The sequence below is a fragment of the Podarcis melisellensis genome (assembly GCF_964234715.1).
Source record: "Podarcis melisellensis genome assembly, chromosome: 8".
NCBI lineage: Eukaryota > Metazoa > Chordata > Lepidosauria > Squamata > Lacertidae > Podarcis > Podarcis melisellensis.
In genome coordinates, this window is record NC_138540.1 from 88,886,271 (window position 1) to 88,897,525 (window position 11,255).

At 50.0% G+C, this 11,255-nt stretch overlaps 1 protein-coding gene across 1 annotated transcript; it reads left to right on the top strand.

Annotated features, from left to right (window-relative positions):
* The first annotated feature begins 277 nt into the window (after positions 1–277).
* Positions 278–9,873, top strand: MED29 (mediator complex subunit 29). The gene is made up of 4 exons (XM_081922407.1): positions 278–550; positions 6,073–6,131; positions 6,226–6,310; positions 8,103–9,873. Exons 1-4 carry the CDS (start codon positions 293–295, stop codon positions 8,328–8,330), a joined length of 630 nt encoding a protein of 209 aa, XP_081778533.1. The 5' UTR covers positions 278–292; the 3' UTR covers positions 8,331–9,873.
* The last annotated feature ends 1,382 nt before the right edge of the window (positions 9,874–11,255 follow it).

Here is an 11,255-nt window from a genome sequence, read left to right on the forward strand (position 1 = left end):
CGGGCTGCTTATGCGCGCGGGAAATCCATTGTTTGGGACCTACAAGTGTGAGGGGAACTGCCATAGCGCGAAATAGCCGCCCTTCCCTCACACAGAAAGGAGCCGTCCCGAATGGCATGTCGGGAAATGGAGTCCTGGTCGCAATGCATTGTGGGGCACATAGCGCCCGCCGCCGCCAATCAGGAGAGTTCTCGTGCGCAATGCATGCCGGGATCCTCCCCTCCCGCGCCTGCGCCCCGCGCTGCATGCCGGGAGAGGTAGTCGAGAGGAACTACGCTGAGGGGGAGTCAAGATGGCGGCGCCTCAGCAGCCGCCTCAAGCGCAGCCGGCGCAGCTGACGCTCCTGCAGGCGCAGGTGGGGCCTCCTTCGGGCGGCGGCGCGGCGGCGGCGGCAGGCGGGCACCCGGGCTCGGCGCAGGCCGCGGCCGGAGCGGCTTCTCTAACGGTCGGCCAGGCTCCCGGCGGGCTCCAGCCTCCCGCGCAGGCGCAGGACTTCGACCCCGTGCAGCGCTTTCGCCTCCTGCTGCCGCAGCTCAAGGAGAGCCTGCAGGTGAGGGGCGGGGCCAGAGAAAGGGGCGGGGCTACTGGGCCGTTCCCGTGGAGACGGAGGGGCGGGGCAAAGCGGGTGGGCGGGGCTTAAGCTCTGTGCGTTTACTTAGGTGGGTTTCTAGTCCCTAAGAGCGGGAACATATGTTTTTTTATTTTATTTTGTCGGTGTACCGTATGTTTCTTTTTTATATATATAAAATTTTTATTAAGATTTCAACAAATTTTTTATCGTAACAAAACAAAAGACATAGAAAACACAACGCAGAACATAGAAAACAAAAAACACATATAAGTTCAATTCTTAATTTCTTATACCTTACTTTCCCGACTTCCTCTTGCCTCCCCTTTCTGTATTCCAATTTCAGATTTATTTCCAGCAAATCCTTCCCTCACTTTTTAGCTTACTTTTAATATTGCTTATTCTCCTTAAATTAACAGTTACCGCTACTAACCACATAATTTCTAATCCCACGTCATTTTAACACTCATTAATTTTGCTATATTTCTTTAGATAGTCCTTGAATTTTCTCCAATCTTCCTCCGCTGTTTCTCTTCCCTGGTTTCGGATTCTGCTCGTCATCTCTGCCAAACCCAGGTGTACCGTATTTTTCATCCCGTAGGACTCTCCGTCCCATAGGACGCACCTAGTTTTTTGGGGGGGGAATAAAGGGAAAAAAAATTCCTTTATTTCCCCCCAAAAGCAGGTCGGGGAAACCGAACCAGGTCGAGGAACACGGGATGGCGGCACTGCGCCTCCCTGCTGTCCCCCGAGCTTGTGGGGCTGGCCGATGTCTGCCCGGCGCGAGGGGCGCTCTGCTTCAGGGCGCCCCGCGCGCCGGGCGGCAGGCTGCTATCCACAGTGTGGGGAGCCCTGCGGGGAACTCCTGCAGGGCTCCCCATGCTGTGTATGTCTGTCCTGCGCGTGGGGCGCTCTGCTTCAGGGCACCCCGCCCGCCGGGCGGCCGGCTGCTATCCGCAGCGTGGGCTGCCTAGGCTGTGGATGTGTTCCCGAAGCGCCAGGCACTCTGCTTTCAGGGCGCCCGACGCTCTGGGAAGCAGGCTGCTATCCGCAACCTAGACAGCCCTGCGGGAACTCCCACAGGGCTGCCTAGGGTGCGGATGTGTTCCCGAAGCCTGGAGAGCGAGAGGGGTCGGTGCGCACTGACCCCTCTCGCTCTCCACGCTTCAGCGAAAGCCTGCATTCGCCCCATAGGACACACCCAGATTTCCCCTTCATTTTTGGAGGGGGAAAAGTGCGTCCTATAGAGCGAAAAATACGGTATATACTACAATGTTGGGTTGAAATAAACGACAGACGAATGGCAAGTGTCATATGGGAGGCATCTCTCGAGCAAGTCTCGGGGAGTCCCTTTTATTGAATATTACAGCATTGCCACATATGTGCTTGTTGCTGATTGGTTAACACAAATACAATGCAAAGGTTGCATATAAGCATTAATCATCAATAGATTAAAGGTTGGGAAAGGGAACACAGAATTGGACAGGCGTGAAAACCTCCTTATTAGACTATTACTAGTGATTGATATAGAAAGACTTAAACTATTACTAGTGATTGATATAGCATTCATCCGTACATGTGGTCAACCATGCATTAAGAACAGGTCTGGGTACAATGTTTTCATGAACTTAATGTGAACTGAACATTCAGCTTAGAGCGGTTTGCCAGAGTCATGTGCAGAAGCAAAACTTCCCATCACTACATTTTTTTAGATTTGCCTTGAGACAGTCTTTAAACCTCTTTTGTTGACCACCCGCATTACGCTTTCCATTTTTAAGTTCGGAATAGAGAACCGTATTTTTTGCTCTATAAGACTCACTTTTCCCCTCCTAAAAAGTAAGGGGAAATGTGTGTGCGTCTTATGGAGTGAATGCAGGCTGCACAGCTATCCCAGAAGCCAGAACAGCAAGAAGAATTGCTGCTTTCGCTGCGCAGCGATCCCTCTTGCTGTTCTGGCTTATGAGATTCAGAATATTTTTTTCTTGTTTTCCTCCTCCAAAAACTAGGTGCGTCTTGTGGTCTGGTGCGTCTTATAGAGTGAAAAATACGGTAGTTGCTTTGGAAGACAATCATCAGGCATCCGCACAACGCGACCAGTCCAGTGAAGTTGATGTTGAAGAATCATTGCTCCAACACTTGTGATCTTTGCTTTTTCCAGTACAGTGATACCTCGGGTTAAGTACTTAATTCGTTCCGGAGGTCTGTGCTGAACCTGAAACTGTGCTTAACCTGAAGCACCACTTTAACTAATGGGGCTTCCTGCTGCTGCTGCCGCACTGCCAGAGCACGATTTCTGTTCTCATCCTGAAGCAAAGTTCATAACCCAAGGTACTATTTCTGGGTTAGCAGAGTCTGTAACCTGAAGCGTCTGTAACCCGAGGTACCACTGTACACTGGTATTAGTTTGCCCGTCTTCCCAAGTGATGTGTCAAATTTTTCGGAGACACCGTTGGTGGAAACTTAGGCTAGCCTGAGCGGGGCAGTCACTGCCGGTCACTGCCGGTCATCTTCATTGCTTAGTGGGGGATTTGAGCCCTCTCCTGAGTCCATCACACCACACTGGTTCTTCAAATGTGGGGCAGGTAGGGCAGCGTGAAATGCAATGGCTGTTGTGAGCTGATAGCCCAGCGAGGCCCTTCTGTTCTCCCTCCCCAGTTCCAAAGCCAACTACCTACATCTTCTCTTCCAGACCGCTTGACCTAAGCTGCAGAGCAGCTAGCTGCCCACCTTTGAGAAACCGCAGCTCTAACCCCTAGGCATCGCTCCCCTCTTGGGAACTGAGGCAAGCTCCTCCTGCCTCCCCTGCTCCGGTCTCTCTTCCACAGCCCTCCCTTCCCTTTCTGTTTCGCAAACATGTGGTTTCGCTTTTTGCTTTGTTTTTCCCGGAAAGCCCTTTGCCGAGTCAGACTTTTTTTATTTTTATCTTTATCCCCGCGTTTTGAAACGACTCTTGGCTCTTTCCGAAAGAATGAAGCGTCAGTCCTTGGCCCAAATATATGAATTGCTGAAGCGGTAACTTTTTTCCTCCCCTCCTTTGGTCTGTGTGGCGCGGGGGCGAAGAGAGCCGGAGGAACAAAAAAACCAGGAGTCCAGTGGTGGGGAAGGGATGCTTCACCGCCCCCAGGGCTCGTGTCCAAGGCTTCTGGTAAATGAATCAGCGTGGCAGGATGAGCCCCCGGGGGTGGGGTGAGGGCACCTTTATCCCTGTGTCAATATCCCTAGAACGAGAAACGGAACAGGCTTCGGCTTGGACCCGGAGGCATCGGCAGGCAGGTTTCCAGGATTGGGTGGTTTTGTGTGTGTTTTGTTTTGATACCTTTGAGCTTGCCCTCGCGTTTCCTGACCACGTGAGGTCCTGGAAACGAAACCGCAGCTCTCGGAATCGCTGCTTGCTCCCAGCCAGCTATTTCTGACTCGCTGTGGCCTTGGGGTAGAATTTAATGTGCCCTGGGGCTCGGTTTCTGTGGAACATAATAGGAAGCTGCGTAATAATAAAAACATTTCCTTTTTTAAAAAAAAACATTTTTATTTGGTTTTACAAATATAAATTTATAACCATACCAAATACACATCCGTATAAAGAGATTACAGTGGCACCTCGGGTTAAGAACGTAATTCATTCCGGAGGTCTGTTCTTAACCTGAAACTGTTCTGAAGCACCACTTTAGCTAATGGGGCCACACGATTTCTGTTCTCATCCTGAAGCAAAGTTCTTAACCTGAGGCACTATTTCTGGGTTAGCAGAGTCTGTAAACTGAAGCGTCTGTAACCTGAAGATTCAGAGTACAATCTCGAGACTTCCCCCATCCCCTCCATGGGTCCTCGTGTCAACATTTTCAACTGCATATTATTTCGTAATCTCTACTTTATATCTATCCATATTGTCCATAGTATTTGTTACATTACGAGCAAGATTAAAACCCTGCTCGCATTTTCATCTGCTTACAGTGGTCTCCTAAATAAATTAGAAACTTTTCTCATTCTTTCTTGGAAGTTTTTCTCTTCTTGGTCCCTGAGCTTTCCGGTCAGTTTTGCCATTTCAGCATAGTCTAACAGTTTGGTTTGCCATTCCTCTCTGGGCTATTAGCATCCATGCTGCAGTTGTTACATACATATAATAAAAAGATATCCAAAAGGAATAAGCAGGTGCCCAAATGAAAGGATTGGGGACAACTGGCTTGGCAGCAGGGCTTGCCAAAAGGATTGGGCAGGGGTATGGTCTTAGTAGATTGCACGCTTAGCATGAACCAACACTGTGATGCAGCAGCGATAAAAAGGAAATGCAATTCTAGGCTGCATCAGCAGAAGCCTGTTTTTGTTTAGTTGTTTAGTCGTTTAGTGGTGTCCGACTCTTCGTGACCCCCTGGACCAGAGCATTCCTTCAGAATGGAGAGGTTTGATCTTCTTGCAGTCCATGGGACTCTCCAGAGTCTCCCCCAGCACCAGAATTCCAAAGCATCCATTCTTCGGCGATCAGCCTTCTTTATGGTCCAGCTTTCACTTCAGTACATCACTACTGGCAAAACCATAGCTTGAACTATACGGATTTTTGTCGGCAAGGTGATGTCTCTGCTTTTTAAGATGCTGTCTAGGTTTGTCATCGCCTTTCTCCCAAGGAGCAGGCGTCTTTTAATTTTGTGACTGCTGTCGCCATCTGCAGTGATCATGGAGCCCAAGAAAGTAAAATCTCTCACTGCCTCCATTTCTTCCCCTTCTATTTGCCAGGAGGTGATGGGCCCAGTGGCCATGATCTTCGTTTTTTTGATGTTGAGCTTCAGACCATATTTTGCGCTCTCCTCTTTCACCCTCAATAAAAGGTTCAGATTAATGGGTGTCCTGTTGTATTTTAATGTTGTGAACTGCCCTGAGATCTATGGATGAAGGGCAGTATACAGAAATAATAATAATAATAATAATAATAATAATAATAATAATGATGATGATGATGATGATGATGTCAACACACTCTGTTCTGCTCTTGTCAGACCCTACCCGGGAGTCCAGTGGTGCTGCTGAGAACCTGTGGCCCTCCAGATGTTGCTCCCATCCACCCATGCCGTTTGCCACGCGGGGTGTTGGGGGTCCAGCCAAAATAGCCACTCTTTGTTCCAATAAACACCCTCTCAGGCTGCTGTCACAGAGCCACTGAGCAGGTGGCTAGGCCCACAGCCTTAATTCATTCCCAATTAGCGGTTTGGTTATCTAACCATCTTGATTCCCAGCGTCACAGAGCCGCTGAGAAGTTGCCAGGCAAACTGCCCTTTCGAGCCCAGATCAGGCGTTTGGTCTCAAAAACGTGCTTGTTTGCTTCATGCTAAAACCAATACTTTGCACCGTTTTAAGAAATCACTAGCGTATGGTACGATGATATTTGCACACCTGGCCAGGCTCCAGAGGGGTGTGCGTGTGGGTCTTTGGTAGATATGCCCTCTTCCTGCCACAGCTGTCTATCGCCCCCGATTTGTAATCTGATATACTGTACTCTCTGCCTCTTCCGTTTGCAGAGTTTGATGAAAGTGGCTGCCCAGAATTTCATCCAGAACACCAACATCGACAGTGGACAGTGAGTTTTTGCCCCTACCCCCTTGCCCTGCTTCTTCCTCCCCTCACCCTCTCCCCTAAATGCAAATCAAAGATCGGCTTTCCTCTCCTTCTAGGAAAAGCAACGACGGCCCCGTGCAGAGAGTGGACAAGAGCCTCGAGGAATTCTACGCCTTGTGTGACCAGCTGGAGTTGTGCCTGGTGAGTGTCCCAAGAATGTCCCATATTGGCAGCAGGATCAGGCCTTATGAAACGCTCCCTCCTTTTTCTTTTGCACAGCACATCATTAATTGGCGAGATTCATCGCCGCAAGTTCATTCGCTTGGGAGCACTGAAAGACAAATAAACAGGCACGTACAAAGCAAAGGTCAGACAGTAAGAAATTAAATCCCAAATTCACAGCTGGGCAGCGTCGTTATTAGGAGCAACCCCAGTGCTGGAAAATAGCGAGCAGGCTTTCCAAGTCCTCCAGATCTCTTTCGTCAGGCAAAGAAGCAGCAGGGTTGGGAGTGGGGCGCAAAAATCCGGCTTTGGTGTTGCAGCCCGGAAGTCTGGATTTCGCTCCGAGGTGGGAGACGGAATCCATCTCTGCTTGGTGCTGCAGGTTGTGACTTGGGTTTATTTATTTTGTGCAGTTCTGTACTGATGTAAATTCAGAAGCGCAAATAAACCCCACAATTGAGGTTACAAAACAGAGGAGCCGTACAGAGGTTGTGTTCTTCAAATAAACAGCAGATAAAACGAGCAAAAATAAGAGGAGCAAGAAACGTCATGAAGGCTCAGGAGAGTTTTGCATATCTGCATTGGGCACGTAGGAAATAAGATCCCATAAGTGACGTAAGAGTGTTCTGGGATCTCCATACCCTTAGAAACGCACGATGTGCAAGTTGTTTTCTCTGCAGTAGCCAGAGTCTACATATTCTTTTACCGCAACGCAAGGTTTTAAGTCCTGTAGTGCTTTCCATTTCTGGGCCAAAGAGATACTCGTTGCAGCTACGTTAAGAAGTTTATTAGGTTGGAAAGCTGCTGTTTGATTGCCCTGCAAATTAAATTGCATTCCAGGCGGTTGGACTAGATGGCATTTTGGGGTCCTCCTAACACTAAAACTCTCTGATTCAAAAGGGAAAGTTGTGGGGAGACTTGAATGGGGAATGTGTTTACAGTGGACACTCGGGTCGCGAAAGTGATCCGTGCGGGAGGCACGTTCGCAACCCGCAGTGCCGTGTCTGCGCACGAGCGGGTTGCGATTCAGTGCTTCTGCGCAAAGGGCAACTGCCAAAACTCGGAAGTAGCCCATTCCGATACTTCTGGGTTTTGGCGTGTCCGTAACCCAAAAAAACGCAACATGAAGTGTCTGTAACCCGAGGTATGACTGTATATATTTCTTCTAAAATGTCGGGGGGGGGGCGGCATTCCCACCATAAGCGGGGAAATGTCTCCCTGCTCCTGCAGCCACACCGATATTCCTGTGGGGTATTTGCCACCATCTGAGATAGCTGCCCAGGAGTGTGATGCTCTTATCCATTTTTTGAAAACTTAAAAGCCCAGCTTTTCCCCAGACCTTTTTCTCACAGTCTAAATGAAGCCCCCGGGTCCCTGGTTAGACAGAGAGACTGATCAGCTGCTATTATCCTTGAGTACTAAATGGGTCCTCCATATACAGAGGCAGTCTACCCCTTGGTAGCAGGCGCCAGGGACTAGCATCAAGGGGCAGTGGCGTAGCGTGGGGGTGCAGGGGGGGGCCGGCCGCACCGGGCGCAACATCTGGGGGTTAGGGTTAGGGGGCGCAAATCCACGGGTTAGGGGGCACAAATTACTTGCCTTGCCCCGGGTGCTGACAACCCACGCTACGCCACTGTCAAGGGGAAGCGCTTTGCTCTGCCTTATTCCTTGGGTCACAGTTTCGGGGGGAAAGGATGCTGGAATACCCAGCCCAATTCAGCGAGGCCAAGTTCCTAACTCTCTCTCCTTCCGATCCGCTCCCCTTCCTCAGCGCCTGGCCTACGAGTGCCTCTCCCAGAGCTTTGACAGCGCCAAGCACTCCCCGACCCTCGTGCCAACAGCCACCAAGCCGGACGCGGTCCAGGCGGAGAGCCTGCCCTACACCCAGTACCTCAGCATGATCAAGTCCCAGATCTCTTGCGCCAAAGACATCCACAACGCCCTCCTGGAGTGCTCCAACAAGATCACGGGAAAGGCCCCCTCCCAGGGCGTCCTTTAGGGCCGCCTGCAAACTGTTCCTGCCGGACGTTTTGGTTTGGACCGCTGGGTCAGAGTCAGTTCCCCACATGACCAGAAGGAGGCAGTCCTGTCAACACAGACGGACAAGGAGCAGGGAGCCTCCTTGTCCTACCTCTTCTGCTTCCTTCCTTCCTTTGCAAAGTCCTCCCAGTCTGCCCAGGTCTTCACGTTGAGTCCTCTGTTCAGGTTCCCGACAGGACTTGTTTCCATCTGGGTCCGCGTTGATTTCACATCTTCCACAACTTCTAACCGAAACGCCCGGAGCTCAACTTAGATGCACAGAAACCTTTTCGCTTAGAAACAGTTCACTTGTCAGAGAAGGATGCTGTGGAAGTACGACAAATTAAAATTCTCCTGATCTGCGGGGCCTCGGAATCTGCGGGTCTTTTTTTGGAGCTGGCCAGTCAATATTTTTGCTCTTTTTTTCTTTCTTTCGGGAGAGAGATGCTTGAGGACCACCCATAAGGAACAAATCTGCAAGGCTAACCCCCCCACAGTTCTGCAGGTTCCTTAGGCAAACCTTTCCGCCTGCCATTGCGGTGTCCTCTCCACAAAGAAACCTCCCTCCCGGAAAGGATCTGCGGTTCCCTTTTGATTTCCTCCTTTAAATCTCACACCTTGACTTTTTTTCTGGAAGATGGGCCTGTGCGAATCTGTGTGTAAGTTTGTAGATTGATCAAATGCATAATTTTGCAAAGGAGATTTCCTGAAACCATGTGCAGAACTCCCGCCTGTGGATTTTCCTTTCCTAACGAATACAAAAGGAGAAATCTGACCCAGTAGTCTTAGTTCAACCTGTCTCTACCCTGCTGTCCATAAATTGGGTGCCCCTGGCAGGATTAAATTATTTCTCGCAGGAGAAGAGACCCTGCAAGCATGTCTCTTCACACATGAATCCGGGAGGGACTGCAATCTTGTCTGGTTTTCATCGCTGCATTCTCTCCGCTCACCATTTAATTTTTTTCTGCCCTTTGGGAGCGTGTCCTTTTCCATTTCTCGTTGGTTTTGCTCCCTGTTTTCGTGCAAGAAGGAGAATTTGCCACCGCAGAGAAGACCTGGCCTATCCCCTGTTGTGGAAGACTTTCTCAGTTTCTGTCTTTAGTTTTCTAGCGTGTGTCCTTTTATGATTATCAAGATTAAAAGAAAAAAAAAGGAGTTTGGTCCAGACTTCAGGCTGCAGTCCTTCACAGGTTTACCTGGGCGTAATTCCTGCTGGTTTCAGTGGGACTTCCTTCTGAGTTCACTCTTCTGCACTAGCTGTCCTGTTTTGCAGACCCACTGGCAGAAACCAGGACCAGCTTACATTCCATTGATTTCGATGGGCCTACTCTAAGAAAGACTAGGTCCGGATCCAACCCATTAACCTTTTCAAATAGCTTCGTTCTCTTCCACGCTGCCAGTCTTGGTGACCAAGGCAAGGCAGTTCTGTTACTTTGTACAGCAGCAAAGGATTCCTTTGTGATTTATTTCCCCAATCCATTTTGTTCATAATAATAATAAAGTGTTCATTTTGCTTCTCTAAATTCCCAGCTTGGTTGCTTTCGTTTAGATCAGAGCAGGGGAACCCGTGGAACTCTGGGCATTGCTCAACAAGGCTGAGAGCCAGTTTCTTGATGAGAACCAGTGTGGCATAGTGGTTAGAGCGTTGGGCTAGGACCTGGGAGACGGGGTTCAAATCTCCACTCGGCCATGAAGCTGTGGCTGTGACCCTGGGACAATCGCTGCCTCTCAGCCTCAGTGATGCTAACACAGCCATTTGACTTCACCCCCGGAGGTAGGTGCCCTCATGGGATGAAACCAAACTGCATTTATCTCTGTGTGTTAACGTTTCCAGCAGCGAATGGCTGGGATACACCCACCCACCACTGAAGTTCACAAGCATCAAATGACAGTGATGGGCTTCCATCTGGTAGACTGCTGCAGTCCAAGGAGGTTCCATTTAGCTGGTCTGGCCAATGTTCTGAAGCAGTAAAATGAGAGGGAGAGGTGGGAAGGGGAGTTCCAAGCCCCACATCCCTGTCCTATTTCTGTTCCCAAACCTCAACTGACTCAGTCTATCAATAAAAAATTTTATTTGTGTCTGAAGAAGTGTGCATGCACACAAAAGCTTATACCCAGAACAAACTTCTTTGGTCTCTAAGGTGCTATTGGACATTTTTTAAATATATTTCGACTGCATCAGACGAACACGGCTACCTACCTGAGTCAAGTCTATCAATGGCTGTGAGCCACAATAGCTGTGCTCTGTCTACGCAGACTGAGGCAGCAATGGATCTGAGTGCCAGGTGCTGGAAGCCGCAGGACGGGAGAGGGGTCCTGTGTTTGAATCCTGCTTGCAGGTTTCCCAGGCCAGCCAGTTGGCCATGGTCACTGGCCTTAGATGGGTCACTGACCTACCATATTTTTCGCCCTATAGGACGCACTTTTCCCCCTCCAAAAATGAAGGGGGAATGTGTGTGCGTCCTATGGGGCGAATGCAGGCTTTCGCTGAAGCCTGGAGAGCGAGAGGGGTCGGTGTGCACCGACCCCTCTCGCTCTCCAGGCTTTGCAGACCTCTCCGCAAGCAGCGGGAGCCAGCGCTGGGCTCCCACGGCTTGCAGAGAGCTGCCTGTTTGGGGGCTGGGGTCGGGGGAAGCTCGGGCCTCCCCAGCCCCGCGCCTGGGGGGGGAAAATAATTTTTTCCCCTTTATTTCCCCCGAAAAAACTAGGTGCGCCTTATGGGACGGTGCGTCCTATAGGGCGAAAAATACGGTAATCTGGCAGCAAGACTCCTCTTATGGAACCTCCAGGTCCTGGGGCAGTCTATCTACATCCGGAGGTTCTTAGGGGCGCTTGGCCACTGTGAGAATGCAGGACTTGGTGGGCCACTGGCCTGAACCAGAAGGCTCTTATGTCCTTATGGAAC

What these genes read in the sequence shown, in the direction of transcription:
- MED29 (XM_081922407.1), top strand. Translation starts at nt 293, where the DNA reads ATGGCGGCGCCTCAGCAGCCGCCTCAAGCGCAGCCGGCGCAGCTGACG. An exon ending in AGCTCAAGGAGAGCCTGCAG is followed by an intron (nt 551 to 6,072) that starts GTGAGGGGCGGG and finishes TTCCGTTTGCAG; the next exon opens with AGTTTGATGAAAGTGGCTGC. An exon ending in ACCAACATCGACAGTGGACA is followed by an intron (nt 6,132 to 6,225) that starts GTGAGTTTTTGC and finishes CTCTCCTTCTAG; the next exon opens with GAAAAGCAACGACGGCCCCG.